This window comes from Mus musculus, chromosome 6, assembly GCF_000001635.26.
Source record: "Mus musculus strain C57BL/6J chromosome 6, GRCm38.p6 C57BL/6J".
Taxonomy (NCBI): Eukaryota; Metazoa; Chordata; class Mammalia; order Rodentia; family Muridae; genus Mus; species Mus musculus.
In genome coordinates this window covers 86,380,343-86,404,154 of record NC_000072.6, presented here as the reverse complement: position 1 = coordinate 86,404,154, position 23,812 = coordinate 86,380,343, and the positions used below count along the sequence as shown (strand labels likewise).

General features: G+C 45.6%; 1 protein-coding gene, 1 long non-coding RNA gene and 1 other non-coding gene across 4 annotated transcripts; 1 reads left to right on the top strand and 2 right to left on the bottom strand.

The window, feature by feature from the left end:
• Positions 1–191: 191 nt before the first annotated feature.
• n-TGccc4 lies at positions 192–262 on the bottom strand. The gene has a single exon. It is a non-coding gene; the product is annotated as a tRNA-Gly (tRNA).
• Positions 263–7,004: 6,742 nt separating this feature from the next.
• Pcyox1 (prenylcysteine oxidase 1) lies at positions 7,005–18,149 on the top strand. 2 transcript variants are annotated; one of them, NM_025823.4, is made up of 6 exons: positions 7,005–7,182; positions 8,035–8,241; positions 9,572–9,746; positions 11,807–12,018; positions 12,327–12,479; positions 14,784–18,149. In NM_025823.4, the coding sequence occupies exons 1-6, from the start codon at positions 7,071–7,073 to the stop codon at positions 15,440–15,442; spliced, it is 1,518 nt and encodes a 505-aa protein (NP_080099.1). In that variant the 5' UTR covers positions 7,005–7,070; the 3' UTR covers positions 15,443–18,149. The 2 variants fall into 2 exon arrangements, with proteins under 2 accessions (NP_080099.1, NP_001342616.1); NM_001355687.1 differs by lacking the exon at positions 8,035–8,241.
• A 1,989-nt stretch (positions 18,150–20,138) lies between these two features.
• On the bottom strand, positions 20,139–21,511 carry Gm52865. Its single transcript, XR_003956323.1, has 3 exons — positions 21,148–21,511; positions 20,766–20,915; positions 20,139–20,536 (listed from the first exon to the last, which is right to left on the bottom strand). It is a non-coding gene; the product is annotated as a predicted gene, 52865 (long non-coding RNA).
• Between the last annotated feature and the right edge of the window lie 2,301 nt (positions 21,512–23,812).

Sequence of the window (23,812 nt, the reverse complement as noted above, 5' to 3'; positions counted from 1 at the left end):
AAGGGATGGCTCAGAGTGCGCAGACGCAATGCCAGTAGTTTAGGATTTCTGTAGTTTCAGAGCGGAGTGTTTCATTTGTGAATTATATAGTGAAATTAAAAATCCTTGGGGAGGTTAAAGAAATAAAATAGCAGGTGTTTTTCTAGCAGGAAAATTTTCTTTTTGCACACTATTTAAAGAGAGAAAAGACATGCGCCGCCCGGGAATCGAACCCGGGTCGCAAGAATGGGAATCTTGCATGATACCACTACACCAGCGGCGCTGTTGAGGATTTGGGCGTCCGAAAACTCATAGGAGATACGTTAGTATCTCTGCCTATTGGATTCTTGATTTATGTAAATGAAAATTAGAACGAATTGATACTTGCACTTTTTCCGTTGCTTTATGAAACGATTCATTCTTTCTCATACCAATGCTGTTGAGTGGCTGTTTGAGAAAAATCTCGACTTTCATTTTTGCTTATTATTTAGAAGTAAGAGTTGTGGTAAGAAAATAAGGTCTACTTGACAATAAGCAATACTTTGCGAGCAGGAATCATATTTATGTCTGGATTTCTTTTGTATACCCAATGTAATCGAAAAGCTGGTAATAACAGAGTTACTGTTGCAAATTGGTGAGAAGAATCTCAACAGTCAGCCCTTGCTTAGGGTTCAGAGTTATGGCTCTGGAATGTGGTTCCGGTACTTTTTTTTATCCTTTCTTATTACACTATACATATTATGTAAAGCATTTATTAAAGACGTGAAAGTTTTTGTATCCAATGTCGTTCTTTTACATCAGTGGTCCTCAAGATTCCTAATGTTGCGACCTTTTAATACAGTTCCTGGCATTGTAGTGACCCCAACCATAACAGTACTTTTGTTGCTACTTCATAACTGTAATTTTGTTACTGATATGAATTGTAATGTAAATACTTTCAGCGATAGAGGGGTGGTAAAGGGGTCGCGACCCACAGGTTGAGAACCAATTGCGTACTCTGCCATATTTGGGATTCCCTCTCTCTTTCCTTCTTCCTCCCTCCTTTCCTTCCTTCTTTTCTTTCAACTTTTCTGTTTTTCAAGACAGGGGGTCTCTGTGCAGAACTGGCTGTCCTGGAATTAGCTCTGTAGACTAAACTAGCTTCAAACTCAAAAGATCCTCTTGCCTCTGCCTCCCTAATGCTGGGATTAAAAGCATGAGCCACCACCACCCCACATTTGGGAGTTCTACTTCTATAATTATCTCTAGAGTACGTCATATTTTCAGATTATATAGAGTCTATATTATAGACAGAAAACAAATATTGTCCACACTTCAGAACGCAGAAGTAGGTAGGAAGTTCAGGAGTTCAAAGCCAACCAATGCTATTTAGAAGCAAGCGCCTCTCTTCAAACAAACAAACAAAGAAACAAACAATAATTTTAAAGAAGAGTATGGCAAATATTTAAGTGTTTAAAGTATTTTGAACACTCTGGGGGTGGGTGGAAATCTATTTAAAATGGCTTTTAGTTTATCAGCATAGGTGTTCAACAATAACAAGCTTTACCCATTTCCAGCCCAGTGATCGTTCTGACTCTATGGTTTTGCTTTCTGAGTATTTCATACAAACAGAATCATACACTGTGTGTCTTCTTGAAACATACCTCTTCTCTTTTTGGTGACAGGGTTTCCAAAAAGTAGTTCTGGCTGTCCTGGAACTCACTTTATAGACCAGGCTGTCCTTGAACTCACAGAGATCTGCCTGCCTCTGTTTCCAAAGTGCTGGGATTAAAGGTATATACCACTGTTTGGCAACTTAAAACAAACAAACAAACAAACACCTACTTCTAGGGTGAAATTTTCAGTGCAGATATTCTTATACGTTGGTATATATTTGAGACACCTTGATGTGTAGATGAGGCTTTCCTCAAGAGTCCAATCTTCCTGACTTAGCCTCCTAAATGTTGGGATTGCATGTATGATCCACCATCACACCAGGCCAAAGCGAGTTCCTTTTTTTTCTTTCTTTCTTTATTTCCTTCTCTTTTCTTTAATTTTTTTTTCTGTAGGATAGATTCCTAAACATAGAATTATTGAATTATATTTTTGTATAAAGTCATAGTAGGCAAAAATCTTGTCCTTTGTGGGGACTCACACATATAATTCCAGCATCCCTGGACTGAGGTGAGAGGATTATTTTGAATTCATAGCCAGCCTGGGCTATAGTGTAAGATCTTACCTCAAAAATAAAGACGCACATAAATAAATTATAGAAAACACAAAGCAACAAAGGTGAAAATGTGGCCATCATTCACATCCCCTAAGAGTGGTTCAAAGTCAGATCCTAAGCTGCCCTCCTCTGCTCTGCTCCCTCCATTTTGTCTTATATTGAGGTATTATTAATTTTATTTTGCTTTTGCTAATATAAGAGATGAAAAGTGGTCTCTCTCTCTCTCTCTCTCTCTCTCTCTCTCTCTGTCTTCCTCACTCTCCTTCCCTCCCCCCTTTTGAAACAGGGGCTCACATGTAGCTTGGCTAGCCTGGGGCATGCTATCAGGATCTACCAGGCTAGCCTCAAAATCACAGAGATCCACCTGCCTCTATCTCTGCCACCAAAGTGCTGGGGTTTGTAACGCAGGCATGTGCATCATTTCTGGCTGCATTTTCTTATGTATTTTTTTTTTCAGGATATAAACAACCTAAGAGTCCTAACTTTAGCTATAACAAAATTCAAATTTTGATGAAAATGATGTTTCAAATATTCCATAGCAGCTGTCATTTAGCTGACCTCTTCTGATGTTTGGGCATGTCCAGTGTTGGGGTGGTTAGGTTCTGGAAGGGTTTCTGCTCTTTGCCAGAGGCCCTTGAAGGTGGAGTGGCTCTGGCAGAAAACAGCCTCCAGGTGGCACTCAATCTACACTATAGCGAAGTATACTACCAAGGCCCTTAGGTCTTCAGAGCCAGATGTGAGGCTGCACAGAGCCACCAGGCTTTGAAAGTACTAAACTACGGAGGTTTTCTCAGCCGGTCTCCGTCTTGTCATTTCTGTTTGGCGCCTAGGCCACACACCTTTTCCCGCAAACACTCATCTCAAAGACATGTGTCATACTGGGAAAAACATCTTAAGAAAAAAATGCACAAAGGAAACTGTCCAATCACGTGCTCAAGAAGCTTCTCCAGCAAGTTCGGGAGGACCCCGCCTTCCAAAACCTAGGTTGGGCTTCTTTTTTTCCAGAGGGATACATTTTCTGCCATGCAGAACTCTGTGCACCTGTATAGTGTTGCTCAAGTGCAGCAGCCAACTTGCTATTGTAGTTACAAATGTTTAGATGAAAATTTGCAAAAGCTGAAAGATCCTGTGGACTGATAGAGCTCTTTTGCATTTTGGGTAAAAATTAATGACAATCCTAATGATTGTCCTAGTATAAGAAAATACTTATTTGTCCCTAGTTATTAATGCATTTGGTTTTAAAAATTCTCTTGGCTGAGTGTGGTGCTAAATCCCAGCATGGCAGAGGGGCAGAGGCAAGAGGGGCAGAGGCAGAGGCAGAGGCAGAGAGGCAGAGAGGCAGAGAGGCAGAGAGACAGAGAGGCAGAGAGGCAGAGAGGCAGAGGCAGAGGCAGAGGCAGAGTCAGAGGGGCAGAGGCAGAGGCAGAGGCAGAGGCAGAGGCAGAGGCAGAGGCAGAGGCAGAGGCAGAGGCAGAGGCAGAGGCAGAGGCAGATCTCTGTGATCAGTGGCAGAATTTTTGTTCTCTGTGTTCTCAAAGACAAACATGGCAGTACACAAACTAATAGAGACAAATTTTAATCAGTAGGATACTATTGCAATAGGGGAAATTCCACCAGTTCGAACATAATTTGTATAGAGGTGGCAGAATTTTTTAGGGCAAGAATGAGGTAACAGGGAAGGAGCTAAGCAGGGGCTCAGTAGGGCAAAGGTATTCAAAGACCAGAGAAGCAGGAAGTCAGTCCATGTGCAGCCTATCTGTGTTTGCTAATGGCCTCTCTGTGGAGTACACTGCCCTAAAGTAACCCTTCCCAGACTCTGTACGTGGAAGTGGTTGGTTCTCTCCAGTCTTTATGTGAGTTCAGGATATAGAATTCTGGGCACCAGACTAGGACCACAAGCACCATAACTGGCTGAACTATAGTGATAGCCCTAAGTTCAACATTACTTTGTATCCAACTCAGTTTCCTTCCATTAATACTGTTCTTTATGATCATATTTTGTTTCTTTTGTGTTTGCTTGGGGATGGGGCAGGAGAAAAAGGGATCATGTTAGAGCCTATAGCTTTTCTCACAGAAGTCAACATTGAGTATCTTCCTCAAATGCATCAATGCATGTGTGTGTGTATCTTTTGGCTTTTTGAAACGAGGCTCCTCTATGTACCACTAGATGCCCTGGAACAACTCATTCTATAGACCAGTGTCACCAATATAGACGTGGTAGAACCTGGGAGACTGGGGCTTATAAACAAGGCAGACTAAAGTCTTATGCAATAGCCAACTTTATTTGGAATTTCAACAATTTATATGAGGATTAAGAAAGAAATCACATGAGTTAAGTTCTCATGAATTTAAACTGTAAATGATCACAAGGAAGAGCCACATGTGGCAAAAACATGGTTTTCCCATCGAGGCATGGAAAGGATAGTTTAAATATTTAATTGAACAACAACAAGCAATACTGAAAAATTGACATAAACTCATTCCTATCTGCTATATCTGGGAGGAGCATGGAAACAGACTCCAGAAACAATTCCATGTTTTGAAGAAACTGAGGTCACAAGGTCTTGTTTTTCTTGAAGTGTTCTCACCTGTACTCAGAATTCTCCTCACAAGATTCTATTCCTGGACTGGGTTCCAAGAGACCAGGTTACTTTCAAACTCAGATCTGCTTGTCTCTGTCTCCCAAGTGCTGGGACTAAAGGCATGAGCCACCACTGCCCTGACTAGCCAGCTTTTACCTTAGAGATAGAGTCTCCCACTAAACTGGGAGCTTGCCAATTAGGTTAGGTTGCCTGGCCAGCAAGCCCTAGGGACCATCCTGTCTTTCTGCTTTGGGATTATAGTCACGTGCTTCTGAATCCAGATCTTTTTCATGGGCTCTAGGGAATCTGAACTCAGGTTCTCATGCTTGCAAACCTAGCATTTTACCCAGTGAACCATCTCCTCAGAATTCATTCTGAGTACACACTGTGCGTGCATGTGTGCGTGCGTGTGTGTCTTATAGTATGACATCAGTTTAGGGGAGAGGAAAAAAATAATTTTCTTCATTTTTATGATTCCTTATTTAGGACAGACCCCTGTAACAAAACCACATCAACAAGAGAACAATAACCCAAACAGTGGCATAGCCCTTTAATCTCGGCACTCAGGAGACAAGAGGCAGGCAGATCTCTTTGAGTTAAAGCCCAGCCGAGGCTACATAGTGAGCTCTGTCTCAGTAAATAAGAGAAAAACAGACAGAAAATTGAGAGCTTCTCCAAGGAATGAACAGCTCTCCAGAAGCTGGCTTAGGATACAAGTCGCCTTCAAAGGATAGTCAGTTTTTAGAGACATGACAAGGCATAAGGTGGCAAAGAAGAGTTTGAGTTCTTAGGGCTGGAAACCAAGAGAAGGCAAATAATATATGGCAGGAGAAAGGCTCCGGGGTCAGGCTTGTTATGTGAATTTCTTACTGGTGAAAGTTTGTGAAATCCCAGCACACAAGAGGTAGAAAGGGTTACTTGAGATTCTGTTTGAAAAAACAAAGATCTGTGGAAAAACCAAAACTACAAGATATTGACAGGTCTCAGCTGACTAGAAGTGAGAACACCTTGTTCTATAACATAGCACAGCTCTTCCTACATCTGGAGGAGAAGCCTGGCTCTTTAGACTGCCCAGGGCAGAGGAAGGCAGAAGCTGGAAACAAAGAGCTGACTGGTTTTGAAGTTATGCTCTTTGGGAAGGTTGAAGCATAGGGGACATCGTTCTCGGATCTGCTAACAGAGGCATGTCACCAGCTCCCTTTCCTATGAAGGTCAACCAGAAAATTTAGTTTCACCTCTGGTAGCACGCAGCTTCCGATGGGGATTCCCCATTGAGTTGGCATGCTGTCCATCCATCCAGCCCAGTAGCTCAGGCCAAACTAATGGCTTCCTAGGAATTTTACTTAAGATGTCTAAAATTGCCTTTGGTGATAAACCCACATCCCTCAGGTAGAGAAGGGAGGATCCCTTTGTCCTTGTGTGTATGTTTATTTTTATTTATGTGTTTGTGTGTGTTCTGGTGCCCTGGAAGGTCAGAGGAGGGTGACAGTTCCCCTGGCACTGCTGGCACAGGCAGTTGTAAGCCTCAGAAACAGAACTCAGTAGCACTCTTAGCCACTGAGTCATTTCTCCAGTGCTTAAAATTTTGTTATGCTTACAAGTGTGCCAGAGGAAGGTCCGGTGGAATAAATAGCAGGAAGTGCTCTTAACTACTGAGCCATGTCTCCAGCACCCCCACTCTCCCATACACACTCAGTGTTTTGTTTTTAGGCAATTGGAGGAAAGTAGACAGCATTTCTTGTTTTTGTGTCTTCTCTAGTGTCTTCAACTTGGAAACAGACCGTATGTGAGAGGCCACTTTGGTGTTCTAATTTTATTCGTATGGACGTGGGTCCCGTGTTTTGCTCCTCTTACTTCACAATACCCCATCTCTCTTCCTTTTCTTATCACGCAGCTGAGTCCCTGGAACAAAGTGCTCACTTTAGAAATGTTTGCGGCCGGTTTGCCTGGTTTAGACTGAGATTGGCCACGTGCATTCTCTACAAGCTCGCGATTTTGGGGACTGTAGAGGGCACTTGTGAAGAAGGATGCATCTTCAGGAGAGGCGGGAAAGGAGAGCTGAGGTGGCCCTCAACCTGCGCCTTGGATGTGGGCTTCTGGGACCAGAGTGTACTTCGGGGGCACAGAGGACCAGGATTAGATAACACAAAATCGGCGAGCCTGGGGAGCAAAGGACCTGGGTGGGACGAGTGGGCGTGGTCGTGTGCTCTGGGGCGTGGTCTGGGCGGGGCGAAAGCGCGCAGACGCATAGAGCAGGGTCTGCTGGCGGACCCGCGGTCAGTCTGCAGCTGCGGGAGGCCATGGGGCGCTTCGCCGCTGCATTGGTGGGCTCACTGTTCTGGCTGGGGCTGCTGCTATGTGGTCTGGGCAGTCTGGCGAGCGCCGAGCCCCGGGCCCCGCCGAACAGGATCGGTAGGTGCGGGGGATACAGAGGCGCGGCGATGCCTAGGTCGGTCTTCCCAGGGCTGGGTGGAGATCGGGGTCCGGAGACCGGGCCGTGCGCTCCGAGTCTGGAGGAGTGCCACTGGAGGCGTGTGCTAGCCAGGGACTCGGTATCCGTGCAGCTCCAGCCTGGGAGGCCCTCGGCTCTAGCAGCTGAACGCCCTCAAGAGCCCGCCTCTAGCTGTCCCTGGAGCTAAGTCTGTTTGTCCGGCCGATTGGGGCACGCAGACTCTGCACTGGGACCAGTCTCTCTTCCCCTACCTCCAGATCCCCTCCCCCGAGAAGGACTGGGACCGCCTCCCCGCACCTGCGCTCTGCTTACTGCAACTGCTGCAGCTAGCTGGAGAACCCGGTCTCTTCGTGGCTTTGGTTGCCTCGGGTTTTCATTCCTGGGTGTCTATTCCCATCTGAAGCTGTGTCTTTCGGGATCGTTAATGGTGTTGGGGCCATAGAGAGACAAAGAACAAAGCTGGGCGAAGATGGCGTCTGCTTTATTTAAAATGCGTGCTGGAGGGGCCCATTCATACTTCCCCAGGAATTGGGCACAGCAGGGTCCCTGGGTCCGGTGGTGCCTCCACAAAGACCTGGGAGAACCTTTGGGCATCTTTTGACCAACTGTCAGTTTGTAACTTCATCTATAGCACCTGTCTAGGTTCAGGGAGTCTGTCTTTAAAGAGAACCCCTTCCCTCAGGTTTCCCCAAGCTGTTAGTTTTAGTCTTGAGTAATGGCTATTATTGGTTAATGGCTTTTCAAAAACAAAAGCAACACTGATAGGAGGGGAAACAAACGGTTCCTCTTTTCCTTTCCCCCCCTCCGTATAGCAATAGTCGGTGCTGGAATCGGTGGTACTTCCTCCGCCTATTATCTAAGGAAGAAATTTGGGAAGGACGTGAAGATTGACGTGTTTGAGAGAGAAGAGGTCGGGGGCCGTTTGGCCACTTTGAAGGTGCAAGGTCATGACTACGAGGCAGGGGGTTCAGTCATTCACCCCCTAAATTTGCACATGAAGCGATTTGTCAAAGAGCTGGGTATGTGATTTCATAGCACTAAGCAACACTATGTGTGACTGGCCGTATGTGTTTTCCTAACACAGAGAACTGATGTTTCTGCCTTGTCTTCTACAGAGAAGTTGGTGAAACTGTTTCTCTTGCTGTGGGGTTTAGCAGTTGGTCCCAGCTTAGCATCGAGCCACTCTCCTGTAATGAGACTCTAAGCTATCTGTGTGGCATCAGCTCTCTGGAATTACAGCCATGGGGTTGAGTGAGGGTGGCTGTTGCTGTTAATTCTTTAAAAAAAAAATTAAAAAAAATTTTTTTAAAAGTTATATTTTAGCTATTTATTTTGTATAACTGTGGGGTGGGGGTGTTGGTCTGAGTGCCACAGGGTGTGTATGGAGGTCAGAGGACAATTGATCCAGTCAGTTCTTTTTCTTCTACTGTGTGGGTCTCAGGAATTGAACCCAGGTGCAGTCCATTTGGGGCTGAGCCATGTTGCAGCCCCCTGTTGTCAGTTCTTAAACTTCAGGCTTTGGGTTGAGAAATCAGAGTGCTTTGAGCTAGCAGAGTGTTTTTAGCTCATTCTGCTGCTGAGAAAATGAGATCCATGGGCTTCCAACACTTGGCTTGAAGTCGTTCAGACAGGGTTCAGACATGTACTCACGGGGACACATGACTGACACGTTGTCGGCAGAGGAGCGGGCCATGTTCGGGGAAGGCTGGCAGGCCTGTGCAAGCCTTCTCTTAGGGAATATTGTGTAACTCTGGCCGTTTCCCATTTACCTGAGTTTCCCAGTTTTGCAAAGTTGAGGCTTGCGTAGGATGGGACCTCTCTTACTCCTCGGGTGCCCTTCCCAGCCCTGGCAGAGGCTTTCTTCTCCATGACTGAGACTAGTGGGTTTAGTTTGGTACAGGTATGAGATTTTCTGACCCATCTCCTGCTGTGTCAGTTTGTGGATCGAGCAGTCAGTCCTGTGTCCACACTGTTCTAAAAATAGAACTCTAATGTGTTTCCTGAGACCTGGGAATGGCCCCTAAGTCACTCAGTCCAGAAAGTCCCTAACAGGTCTCCCAAATTCCCTTTTCATTGGACCAGTGTAGAAATCACTGGCCTACCTTTCCTCTAGCTTTGTCTTGTTTTGTATCATTTCAAGATTTATTTATTTATTTTTAAAATTATGTATCTGTGTGTGTGGGGGGGGGGTGGGTGGGTGGTGGTGGGGGGATATATCCATGCAAGAGTTACAGGTGGTTGTGAGCCGCCTGACATGGGTACTCGGAACTGAACCCAGGTCCTCTATAAGAGCAGCAAGGGCCCTTAACCACAGAGCCGTGTCTGGAGCCCCTCCCTCTGTTTTGGCAGGTCTCTCCAGTGTTCCCGCTTCAGGTGGCCTGGTGGGCGTGTACAATGGAAAGTCTCTGGTGTTTGAGGAGAGCAGCTGGTTTGTAATCAACGTGATTAAGCTGGTGTGGCGCTATGGGTTTCAGTCCCTCAGAATGCACATGTGGGTAGAAGACTTGTTGGACAAGTTCATGAGGTAACTATTCAGCCTCTGGTGGATCTAAGATCTGTCGGCCCGGGAGCGTGACAGGGTTAGTCTCCTGCACCAGCTCTACCTCATCACCACCTCATTAGGCAAAACGTTTTCGCAGACATCATACAGATCATCATCCTACTTGGGATCTGAATATATCATACGTGTTTGCTTCTAAATTGTACTTGGCGAGGGCTGAGATGTGGCTCAGTGGTAGGACACTTGCCTGGCACGCCCGACCATCTCATTTAAGGAGTTGACTTTGTGTAGAATCTCAGAGTGTCTGGCAACACTAAAGAAACATGGGCAAAGCATGATTCGGAAGTTTAGTCTGAACAACGACAATGACCACCAAAAAAAAAAAAAAAAAAAAAAAAAAAAAGCATGAGTTCTCATGGCAGTCAGTCGGCTCGGCAGCCTTCTGCACATGGGGAGAATGGAGATGTCCAGGCTTTAAGTGTGGAAAGCCACCCACCTAGGAAATGCCAAAGCTGGAGCTGCCTCCCAGGCTGACTGGAGACTCAGTCTCAGTGCCTGCCTCGTGCTGGTGAGTGAGATCCTGAGCACAAGAGCTTGGAGGAAAGGTAAACTGAGGTGAAGTGTGGCTTTGGGGTTTGGTGTGCGTGCACTTCTCTGTAGGTGTATCCATCCATTTGCCTCTGTGTATGTGAGTGCACACAGGAGTCGGCATACAGTATTTTCCTCAGCCATGTCTTTATCTTCTTCAGCCATGTCTTTATCTTCTCTGTGTGTGTGTGTGTGTGTGTGTGTGTGTGTGTGTGTGTGTGTACAAGTGCATATGCACACACAGGGGAGTGAACTTAGGTCTCTAGACTTGCATAGCCGACACTGTTAGCCCACTGAGCCATCTCCACTGAACCTAGAGTGAGGCCTTTTTGTAAAATTTTTTAAGTTTTTTTTTTTTTAAATTTATGTGTATGTGTGTGAGCCCATGTGTATAAATTTGCACAAGTGTGTGCAGGAGCCCCCAGAGGCCAGAAGAGGGCATCAGATCACCTATAATTGAAATTGTGAATTTCAGGCTGGCCAACCTCCTGAATGTTGGAATTATAGGCATAAGTTTTATGTGGTGCTGGGGGTGGGGGTAGGGGTGTCAGTCCCAGGATTTTGTGTTTGCAAGGTGAGCACTCTGTCAGCTGAGCTATATCCCCAAGATATGCACATCTCTTTGAAAATGTCCCATTGAACATATTTAAGAGCACAGATGTCTTGAGGTAGAAGGCAGAGGGGAGGGCAGAGGGCTGAGATTAAACTGTGCCTCCCTTGTCTGGTAGGAACTCATCAAAAGGAAACATGGAATTCAATTCATGATTTAAAAAAAAATTGTGTGCACTTTAGTCTGTATGTATGTCCACGATCACATGCACACCTAGTGTCCAAAGAGGTCAGAAGAAGGCATCAGATCTCTTGGAAAAAGAGTTAACAGCCGGGCGTGGTGGCGCACGCCTTTAATCCCAGCACTTGGGAGGCAGAGGCAGGTGGATTTCTGAGTTCGAGGCCAGCCTGGTCTACAAAGTGAGTTCCAGGACAGCCAGGGCTACACACAGAGAAACCCTGTCTCAAAAAACCAAAAAAAAAAAAAAAAAAAAAAAAAAAGAAAGAAAAAAAAGTTAACAGATGATGTGAGTTTCCATGTGGATGCTGGGAACAGAACCTAGTCCTAAATCAGGTGGTGGAGGCACAAACCTTTAATCCCAGCACTTGGGAGGCAGAGGCAGAGGCAGGATCTCTGCGTTTCAGGCCAGTCTAGTTAGTCTACAGAGGGAGTTCTAGAACATCCTGGACTGTTCAGAGAAACTCTGTCTCAAGCAGAACCAAACAAGAACCCAAGTTCTCTGCAAGAGCAGCAAGTGCTCTTAACTGCTGAGCCATATCTAGCCCCATTATCATTGTCATTATCATTATTAGTATTAGGTAGAATTTCACTGTGTATCCCAGGGTGTCCTACAATTTGCAAAGCCTGGTATCAGTTTCATCTTCTGATGCTGTTTGTAGCTCCATGTCCTGAGTGGCGTTTAATAGCCATTTCTCTTTTTTGCAAGGATCTACCGTTACCAGTCCCATGACTATGCCTTTAGCAGTGTAGAAAAGTTGATGCACGCCATCGGAGGGGATGACTACGTCAGACTGCTTAACCAAACTCTCCGTGAAAACCTGAAGAAAGCAGGCTTCTCCGAGACGTTTCTCAACGAGATGATTGCTCCTGTCATGAAGGTCAATTATGGCCAGAGCACAGACATCAACGCCTTTGTGGGTAAGCCAGAATTGGAAGAAATCCGAGCTAGCCGTAGTCCCATCGGGACTGAGCCACCGGTGGGGAGTCTAGTTCTTAGTGTCTCGGGCATTTTTACCGACATAGTTTATTTCTGTCTGTGAGTTGTTAGCAGCGGAGGGTCCTGTGCTTCTGTTAGTTTCAGTGGCTTTCACCTGAGCAAGACCTTTGCCCCGAGGGTCATCTGACAGCGTCTGGAGGCATTTGGGGCAGAGTATCTAAGTGGTCAGGAGAGAGTGATTTACCTGACCAAGACAGAATTAAAGCATGTTTTTGCACCCTCCTGACAGGGGCGGTGTCATTGACGGCTGCCGATTCCAACCTCTGGGCAGTGGAAGGTGGTAATAAAATTGTTTGCTCGGGGCTCCTTCAGGCCTCTAGCAGCAATCTTATATCTGGCTCCGTAATGTCAATAGAGGAGAAGACGAGGACCAAACAGACAGGTGAGGCCGAACTTTGATTTTTCCATTATTCCTAAAGAAAAAAAAATAGCTCCAGAAAATATCACATGCATACACACACAATTTTTTCAAAGCTTATTTCATGTGTGTGGGTGTGTTTTATCGAATGTGTACCACAGGCATGTAATGCCCTCAGAGGCCAGAAGAGGGCATCAGATACTTTGGAACTGGAGTTACAGATGGTTATGAACCACCTTATAGATGCTGGAAATCCATCGTAGGCCCTCTGCTAGAACATCCAGTGCTCTTAACCATTGAGCCATCTCTCCAACCACCCTCCCACCCCCTCTTTTTTTTTCCTTAAAAGATAGGGCTTTTCTATCTAAAGTAACTCCGGCTGTCCTAGAACTCACTGTGTGGACTAGGTTGGGCCTCGAGCTCACAGAAATCCACCTGCCTCTGCCTCCCAAATGCTGGCATTAAAGTTGTTGCCACCAAAGCCAAACCAAACTAAAAAGACCCCTAGCTTTTTGCATGGGTAGTGGAGATTTGATGTCAAGTTCCACAAGTCTATAACTTCTCATAGCTTCTATTTAGTGAGAACAAAACTTGGAACATTCCCTTAGAGGATGAGGTTTTTTCCATATCCCATGAGCCACGGTCATGCCCTTTAGCACAGCTGAGAATGTTTCTGCATGAGCAGTGTGAAGTTCCACTGCTTGGGAACTTTGTAAAAGATGGCAGAAGAAAAGATTTCCTGGCCTGGGGAGATGGCTCAGTTGGTAAGAGCACTTGTTGCATAAACATGAGGACCTGAGTTCAAATCCTTAGTACCTATGCTTAAAAAAGAGCTAGATGTCCCTTGTGTGTGCTTGGAATCCCAAGAGTATAGACAACACTGGGGCTTGCTGCTAGCTACGGGTTAATGAGAGACCCTGTCTCAAGGGAATAAGGCAAAGGGCAATAGAACAGGACATCCCATGTGTTCCTCTAGCCTTTGTGTGCATACCCAGATGCATACACGTACATACATAGGTGTGCATATATACCTGAGTGCTCACCACACACATACACACACACACACACACACACACACACACGTCACAGGCTGGGTGTGTATCTTAGTTGGTAGAGCACTTTCCTAGCAAGCATGAAGCCATGGGTTTGCTCTCCAGCACCACAGAAATTAGGTGATGGCACAGACCTTATAATTCCAATACTCCAGAACTGTAGGCAGGAGAATCAGAAGTTGAAGGCTATCTTTGGCAGTATAGCGAGTTTGAAGGCAGCCTGAGCAACACGAGACACTGTCTCAAAAACACAAACAGGGCTGGGAAGATGAGAGCCTTTTCAGTAAAGTACTTGCTCGCCATGCAAGCATGGGAACTTGACTTTGATCCCAGCACCCACATACAAAGCTGAGCATTTGGTTAAGTGCTTGTAATTGTGGTGCCGGGGGGAGTAGAGGCAGGGGAATTCTTGGGGCTCACTGGTAGCCAGCTTAGCCTAATTGGGGAGCTACAGTGAGAGATAACAAGGGGGGGCTGGGGAGATGACTCAGTGTTAAGAGCACTTGATGAAAGAACTTAAGTTCAGTTCCCAGCACCCTCATGGCAGCTCACAGTGGCCTGCAACTTCAGTTCCAGAGGACCCGACACCCTCTTCTGACCTCCACGAGCAGCAGACATATACTTGGTACAGAGACCTTCACATAGACAAACATTTCTATAAATAATAATAATAATAATAATAAATCCTTTTTATGATTTATTTTGTTTATAAGAGTACACACTGGGCGATGAAGAGATGGCTCAGGGGTTAAGAGCACTGTCTTCTCTTTCAGAGATCCTGAGTTAAATTCCCAGCGACCATATGGTGACTCATAACCATCTATAATGAGATCTGGTACCCTCTTCTGGCATGCAGGCACACATGCAGGCGGAACTCCATATACATAATAAATAAATCTTAAAAAAAAAAAAGTACACACTGTAGCTGTCTTTAGACACACCAGAAGAGGGCATCAGATCCCATTATTGATGGTTGTGAGCCACCATGTGGTTCCTGGGAATTGAACTCAGGACCTCTGGAAGAGCAGTCAGCATTCTTAACTGCTGAGCCATCTCTCCAGCCCAAATAAATAAATCTTGAAAAAAAGAGAAAGACAGAATTCAAGATGGGTAACTCCTGGGGGTGACACTTGAGGTTAGCCTCTGGCCTCCAAATACAGACACACTCTTGTACGTGTACACAAAGAAGACCAAGAATGCTGCAGAATTATTTGTAGAAGGCCTGAAATTAAGTGTTAGAAGCACTAAAAACTGCATGTTTTACCATGCCCTCTAGGAAACCCCACCAAGATGTATGAAGTGGTATATAAAACAGGATCTGAGACCCATTCTGACTTCTATGACATTGTCCTCGTGGCTGCTCCTTTGAACCGGAAGATGTCCAACATAACTTTCCGAAATTTTGATCCGCCCATCGAGGAATTCAATGACCCATATCAACAGCTGGTGACAACTTTCATCAAAGGAGAACTCAATTCCACTCTCTTCAGCTCCAGACCCAAGGATCAGTTTGGCCTCTCGGCAATTCTTGTCACTGATGACTCCGATATGTTTATTAACAGTCTGTCCATTGTGGCCTCTGTAAGACAGAAGGAGGGTCCCCCACCCGCGGTGGATGGCATGCACGTGTGGAAGACCTTCTCCAGGGACATCCTCACCAAAGAACAAATTTCAAAGCTCTTCCTGTCCTATGATTATGCTGTGCGGAAGCCATGGCTGTCCTATCCTCACTATGAGCCTCCTCAGAAATGTCCCTCCATCATCCTCCACGACCGGCTCTATTACCTCAATGGCATCGAGTTTGCGGCCAGCTGCATGGAAATGAGCGCCATTGCCGGCTACAACGCAGCTCTCCTCGCCTACCACCGCTGGAACGGCAATGAGGACATGATTGATCAGGACGACCTGTATGAAAGGCTTAAGACGGAGCTGTAACTGAGCACTGCCCCTCCCCCGAGCGTCCTGCTCTCGAAGGACCGAGTCAGCAGAGAGGAATTTGAACCTTTCCTGGTACTCCTCATGTGGGTCATGAGAAAACACAGCGTTCCTGTTCCTCGGAGAATGTGTTCTTCTGTCAGAATGTCATCACTCTGGATTTGGGGGCGGTACAGGAGGATTGAACCTGAGGCCCCGTGCATGCTGGGCAAGTGTTCCCCTCTTGAGCTGAGCTATATCCCTAGCCCTCCTTTGTGGTTTTTCTTTTGAGACTGGGTCTCACTAAGTTGTCCAGGTGGAATCCTCCTGCCTCAGTCTCCGGAGAGCCTGGGATTTGATTCCAGGCCCTCCACATGAGGCGTGGCTGGATAACTGGGGAAACATTGGATTTTCCCAGGCTTGTCTGGTTTTAAGAGTCACCTGGAACTTCATAAACATCTGGGTTAGGTCATTGGGCTGGTGTGGGCCTGGGTTTGTTTAGATTGTAATCTTTTCTTGTCTCTCTTTTCTTCTTTGGGGGATGTTACAACTAGGGTCTTAGTCTGCACCCCAGGCTGGAACTCATTATGCAGCCCAGGCTGGTCTTGAAATCACAGCAATCCTCCTGTCTCAGCCTCCTATGTGCTGGAATACAGATGTTTCCCAGTTCCTGGCAGTTTATACTCTTTTGATGAGAATGTTCTCAAAGCCTGAAGTCCTGACTTTAAGAATGTGACTTTTGATTGCTTCTGCCTCGGCTTTATCAGGGATAGATTCAGAGATAGAAGCAGAGATAGCCTGTGATTTGGAACCAAATATATAAACTATTAACTTGAGAAACTATTTAATATATAAACTATTAACTTGAGGAGGTCTGTTTTTCTATACTGTGGGGATTGAACCCAGGACCCCGAGTATCCCAGACAAATGCTCTACCACTGAGCTACATTGCCAGCCTCAAGAGCTTCAGGATCGACATCCAGAGAATGGAATTTCCTAGGTTGAAGATGGGGTCTTGGCTCTAAAGCTTTGTCAAGATCAAGTTCCTCGCATGCAGCCAAGGGTGAGCAGGTCCTGGGTGTCAGATAGAGAGCTTTGAGTGCCTTAAAAGTGCTAAGCAACACAAATCAAAACCACAGCAGACCGGTGCCAGAGGTGACTGGCTGCTCGATGGTTAATCAGCTGTGGTCTCCAAGGGAACGAACACTAGAGCAGAGGCGGCCTGAGTGAGCCCAGAGCAGTTGGCCTTAGAACCAGGTCTTCATGGCTGCGTGAGTTCAGAGGGACGCGTATCAGATGCTGGGCATGCGCAGTGAGGGGCCGTTGCTGAAATCTTAATACAGTGGCGCTCAGTTGTAGCTGCACATGGGAGTCAGATTTCTCTTACGTAGACAAGCTCAAGAAATCTGGTGTTTAGTCCACTGCTCATAGGTCTCCAGTGACTATCATAGCCACTAGTATTAAGAGGGAAAAAAAGTAATTTTGCCTGCTTTGGTGGTACTTGCCTGTCATCCATACCTTTGTGACAAAGCGAGAGGATCAAAAGTTCAGAGCCAGCCTGGGCTGTGGCAACACCCTATCTCAAGGAATAAAAATCAAAACTCTTCACCAGGTTATAGCGTTGCTTCAATAAAGCGGTCTTAAAAAGCCTGATTCTTAAAAATTATTTTTCCCTACTCTAGCTGTAGGAATTAATAATGTGTGGAGAAAGCAGCGGTGATATATTTGATATGGTGACAGAAATTAAATTCATAGTTTAATCAGAAGGTTGGCTTTTTTCTAATTCATTTAGAGACATTTGTATTTTTTTCTGCTGTGGTGTTAAGGAATGTGGTTTGTCAAAAACACAACACTCAGAAATATAGCACTCTCGTGGATTCGTACGGTGGATTTGTGCAGCGCGCCTCCTCAGAGCGGGAGTGTTTCATGACCCCTAGTGGGCACCCGGAACTGGGAAGCAGTGAGCCCCACATGTTCTATTTTCCACATGTACAATATACCTGTGGTAAAGTGTTAATTTATAAATTTGGCACAGTAAGAGATTAACAACAATAATTATAAAATAGAAGAATTGTAACAATTGGAAGTCAATTAAAACTTACAACTTCTGGTCTGTTTCTCTTCTTTTTCTTTTCTTTCTTTCTTTCTTCTTTTTTTTTTTTCTTTTTCATTTTGTAGACAGGGCCTCACTATGTAGCGTTGGCTGGCCTCAAGTCATACAGACAGCCTGCTTCTGCCTCCTGGGTCCTGGCATTAAAGGTGTGTGCCTTCACATCCACCAGCTCTTTCTGGTATTTTCCACTGAGTATTTTCAGACCAGCAAAAGCAGCAGCACCTAAGCGGGGGGGGGGCGCTGCAGATGCAGGGACATACAGGATAACTAAGTTTCTACCGTTTGTGGACTTGATTTGCAATGGGATATACTTAGGCTTGTAATTTAAAGTTTTGCTGGTGGGCCAGAGAGTTGTCTCAGTGGTTTAGAGCTACAGGCAAAGTACACATTTATGTCAATTTAAAAAATTAAGAAAAATCTTTAGCCAGATGTGGTGGCACATGCCTTTAATCCCAGGGCTTGGGAGACAGAGGCAGACAAATCTCCTGAGTTCAATATAGAGGCAGGTGGATCTTTGTGAGTGCAAGGCCAGCCTGGTCTACATAGTGAGTTCCATCCAGGACAGCCAGGGTAACACACTGAGTCCTTGTCTAAATTAATAATAGTAGGAGTAGCAATAAATAAATAAATAAATAAATACAGAGCAAAGTGTGAGCCCCTGTTTCAAAAAAAAAAAAAAAAAAAAAAAAGGATATAACCTACTGAGCATGCTCATAGTTCAACAAGGAAAGATGGTGAAGATTGACAACCTTCTCCCTTCCAATAAGCACAGCTTCTGTGTAAAGACTGGGCCAGAAAATTCCCAGGGAGGTCTCAATCCGGATTCTGGGTGGAAGATCACATCTGTTGGCTGGTGTCACGAGGAGCGTCTGCAGCTGGAAGGACAGCTATAGGAGGGGGTAGTGAGGGATCAGAGAGAGACTGATCCCCTTTGGGCTGTTACAGGACAGCTTCTTGCCCTTGCTCTCAGTTGTCCCCTCACCCCAAGCTTTACAGACGCTTGGCAATTGGAGCTGCCCCAAGCACCAAAGCAGGTGAGCTTGTGGCCTTGGGTCCAGCATGTTCACTCTGGACTCTTGACTTGTTTGCTCTGCCTGGAGCTACAGGGATAAGCCAAAGGTGTGGGAGTAAAGGTACTGACCATGGGCAGAGAAGAGTTAAACTTCTCAAGAGGAGGCAGAGAGAGATACAGAGGGGAAGTTCCCAAGTTAGCCCTCTGAAGGAAGGGGCGTTCTCTCAGGACAGTTTGATGGGCTTTGTCTTTTTAAAAAATGTTTATTATTTTATGTGTATATGTTTTTGTCTGCACCATGTGGGTGCCTGCTGCCTGCTCCCTACAGAGGTGGGGAAAGGGCATCAAATCACCCAGAACTAGAGTTACAGATGGTTGTGAGCCACCATCTGGGTGCTGGGAACCAAACCTGAATCCTCTGGAAGAGCAGCCAGTGCTTTTTGACATGGGGCCGTCTCTCCAGGTTCTCTTTCTTTTTGAGTTCTACGCCTTACGGTATTGTTGGGGCTCAGGAATCGCCAAACAAACCAAACACTGATCTCAGTTAAGCAAGAATAGTTTACTGAATGCACACCACAATACTGGCAAAACAGCACCGCTAAAAAGACTCGGGAGGCTAATTGCAGTGCTACTCTGCTCGCAGGGTAGACTTTTTATAGGAAAAAACAGGTTCAAAAGTTGAAAGGGCAAGGAGGGGAGCAGCTGGCTTACTAGGCAAAGTATTATCAGCTAACCTTTAAGCTGATTGGTCCTGAGTAAGGTAAGGGGGTGGTGGACGGTGGTGAACAGGGGAGTTTCAGAACACTGAGATAACAGAGCATGAGTATTATAATTATAATTTTTGTGCTTATTAGTAGCATTCTTCAATGTCAGCCACAAAAACCACAGTGAGCCCATACATAGGTGGGGGAAGGGCTGCCTGGGGGTCAGCTCTGAGTCCAGCCATTTTAGACATAGCAGTTCATAGTGACCTTTGATTTGATGGGTTCTACATAAAGCTTTGTGGAATTTCTTAAGGTTAGCAAACCTTACTTAGAACATACAAAACAAAATAGGGTATGTGGTCAGCATGTCCTTGAGCCAAGTCACTTCTCTGTGTCAGTGACTGGCAGGCATGTTAATCCCAGCACTTGGGAGGCAGAGGCAGAGGCAGGTGGATTTCTGAGTTCGAGGCCAGCCTGGTCTACAGAGTGAGTTCCAGGACAGCCAGGGCTATCCAGAAACCCTGTCTTGAAAAATCAATCAATCAATCAATCAATCAATCAATCAATCACCTCAGCACCCAGAAGCAGAGACAGATGAATCCCTTTGAGTTCTAGTAAAACCCTGTCTCAAAAACAAGCAAAAGAAAACAGAAACGGCCTCTCAGCAAGCATCTGATGCATTTTTTTCCAACATAATATTTTTATTGATTATTTGGGAATTTCACATCATGTACCCATCACACTCACTTCCCTGTCCTCTCAGGTCTGCCCACCCCAACCCTGTGACCTCCCTTCAAAAATGAAGGAGGAGAAGGAGGAAGAAGAAGAGGAGGAAGAAGAAAAGAAGGAGGAGGAGAAGGAGGAGAAGCAGTACCACCCCCACCCCACCCCCACCAACAACCAAAACATAAGTTAAAGGCCATGGTCACACTCCCAGTGGCCAGCCCCTTAAAACTGAGTCCTTCCTCACCCACACGCCCCACCAGAAGCCATCAATTCATCAATTGTGCAGAGTTACACTTCAGCATCTTTATCACAATTTTTAAGAAATCTCTTTGATGGTTTCCTGTCTTGGCTGTTACTTTTTAGGGGGCAGGGTCAGGGTAGAGATTGTCACAGAAGCTTTCTATGTCCTTTATTCTCAACTGTGAGTCTACAGTCATCGATACAACAGCAAAAGTAGCTTCCTTGCCCTTTACAGTCAGTGGGAGCACAGATCAAGGACTTCCACGTGGTTTCTGTCAATAACATGGCCTCCAGCATCATCATGTGTCACAGCATGGTCTCTGGAAGAACAGTCCACAAACATCAACCTCCCACCACCACCGCCCTCTACTGCAGCGCGCCCGCACCCCCTCCCCCACCTCCCTCTGCTGCAGCTCGCCCGCACCCCCTCCCCCACGGTCCTCTGCTGCAGTACGCCCGTGCCTCGTCCCCCACCTCAGACGCCATCATAGCCTTCGGTGGCAGCACACACTACGGGGCATACAAATGGCCTTTAGTGGTAACACGGACCTCAGACACCAATGTGGTCTGCATCTGATGTGTTTTACTGTGAACCCCAGTGCTCTGTCTGCATCATGGTGAAGACCTTGCCGTGAGTTTGGGTGACTTCTCTGGGCTTACCCAAGCTGCCCTTGCTCTGCTGATTGCAGGAACTTCTTCCTGTGGAGATCAGAGCTTCATATATCCTGGGCAGGTGCTCTACCATCTGAGCCACACCACCAGCCCTCATTCTTTATAGGTGCATCAAATGCCTCTGTGTATATGTTCCAGTTTTTCATGGTCCACACACCCATTGATGGACACCTGGCCAATTCCATGACCTAGCTACTATGGATAGCACTATAATAACATGGATGTGTGAGTATATTTTATGTGTCCGTTGGATACATACCTGGAAATGGCATAGCCAATGATTGGTCCATTTCTGAGTTGCTGGTTTTCTCAGTGTTTTTGGAACAACCACTCCAATACCAATGAGAGTGGAAGAACAGATTCATCAGTGGTCCAAAGAAAGCCAGGGTAACTCCTAAAAGGCCTCTGTCCCAGATCCAGCTTGTATTTTCATTTTATACTCTAAAACCACTAACTAGGTGAATAAGCAACCAAGATGTTACAGAAGTGAACTTGGCAGTCAGCCTTTTATTTTGAAAGGGATATATCATAGTTGACAGTGAAGCTTATGTGGTCAGATTGTTAAGGACAATGTATTAGTCAGGGTTCTCTAGAGTCCCAGAACTTATGGAATGTCTCTATATAGTAAAGGAAATAAATTATTGGAATGACTTACAGTCTGCAGTCCCAACTAACCCAACAATGGGCAGCTGTGAATGGGAAGTCCAAGAATCTAGGGGTTGCCCAGTCTCAGGAGGCTGAGTGTTTCAGTGGATTTTCTGTATAAGGTGGAACTCTGAAGAATTAGGTTCCAACAGATGTGCTGGCAAGTAAGTGCAAACAGATGAAGAAGGAAGCCTTCCTCCTTCCATTGTCTTATATTGAGCTCCAGCAGAAAGTATGACCCAGATTAAAGGTGTGTACCACCACTGTTGGACCTAAACTTTTCTATACTTGGAACTTGCTCTGTCCCTGGCAGGTCTTGAACTCAGAGATCTGCTTGCCTTTGTCTCCTGGGATTAAAGACATGTACCACCTTGCTTGGGCCTAGGCTTTTCATGGCCACTATGCCCTAAGATCTGGATCAAAAGTCTGTGTCTTCCAGCCTCAAGATCTGGGTCACAGGTGGGCCCTCCACTTCTGGACTGTAGTTCATTCTAGGTAGAGTCAAGTTGACAACAGGGAATAGCAACCAACCCAGGCAATGACCCAGTGTTATTCTGTCCCAGGTAGCAAGTGAAACCATGCCCGAGAATGAGAAGCACAAACAGTGCTTTAAGTAACTCTCATAGTTTATTGATTGATGGATTGATTTAATGTATATGAGTACACTGTCATTCTCTTCAGACACACCAGAAGAGGGCATTGAATCCCATTACAAATGGTTGTGAGCCACCATGTGGTTGCTAGGAATTGAACTCAGGACCTCTGGAAGAGCAGTCAACGCTCTTAACCAATGAGCCATCTCTCCAGCCCCTGCTAACAGTCTTTTAACCTTCTTTTACTTCAGTATACATGCATGCATTTGTGGGGATGTCCACAGAGGTCAAAAGAGGGAATAACAGGCCAGTGTGGGTATTGGTAGCTGAACTTAGATCCTCTGGAAGAACAGCAAACCTTCTTAAGCACTGAACCATCTCTCTAGTTCCTTAGGCCTTTTTATTTTATTTTATTTTATTTTATTTTGAGACATGGTTTTTCAATGGAGCCTTGACTATTTTGGAACTATGTAGACCAGGCTAGCCTTTGAACTCAGAGTTCTACCTTTGCCTCCCGAGTGCTGGGACTAAAAGGCATAATTCAACATGCCTGGCTTTGGACCTTATTGTTGCAGGATTTTCCCTGTCGAATTACATTAGGACAGCAGGAGGCCTGTGATTGGTCAGGGAAAAGAGAAATTATTGTATTGGCATCTTGTAAATTGTGATTTTTATTGATACATAAATCTGATTGGTTAACTATAATTATAAGCCTTAAGAGTTTTTATTCTACCAGGTAATTGGGTGTCGCGATGGCTGACCCTGGGGTTGGCGGTTGTTGCATGGAAGGGAGAGGAACTTGGGAGCCAAATACCTGGTGGAGCTGGCACATGCCTTTAATCCCAGCACTTAGGAGGCAGAGGCAGGTGGATTTCTGAGTTCGAGGCCAGCCTGTTCTACAAAGTGAGTTCTAGGACTGCCAGGGCTACACAGAGAAACCCTATCTTGGAAAAACAAAACAAAACAAACAAACAAACAAACAAACATCTGGTGGAAACTACCTCTTTTCTTCTTCAAAGTAGAACCCTACCATATTTACAGTTAAGGCGAGGGAGCCAAGAGCAGGTCAGTCATAGAAGGGACCTGGGGCTGACTTTAGACATGTAAGTTTGGCTACTCAGGATGGCTGCCTTATGTATTAAAAGACTAAGTGACTCTCAGAGTTGTCTGAATAATGGGCCGGACTGCCCAACAGATGTGTGGTACAACTGTCATTGCTTCCCATAGCTTCATCCCTAGAATGGCTGAGGGCTAGAATGCAGTCTCCAGTCTGTGGTCAGTCCTGAGCTGGGTGGACACTGAAGGACAAAACCCTCACCACTGTTCTCACGAGGAACTGCCTGCCATCCGTGGGAAGGCTGTTCTCTGAAGTCTGTTTCTACTCTATACAATTCCCACCACACAATCCCAGCATTTAGGAGGCAGAGGCAAGTTATCTCTTTTTTTTTTTTTTTTTATTTTTTTTAAAATTTTTTTAAGATTTATTTATTTATTATATGTAAGTACACTGTAGCTGTCTTCAGACACTCCAGAAGAGGGCGTCAGATCTCGTTACGGATGGTTGTGAGCCACCATGTGGTTGCTGGGATTTGAACTCCTGACCTTCGGGAGAGCAGTCGGGTGCTCTTACCCACTGAGCCATCTCACCAGCCCGGCAAGTTATCTCTTAAGTTTGAGTCTAGACTG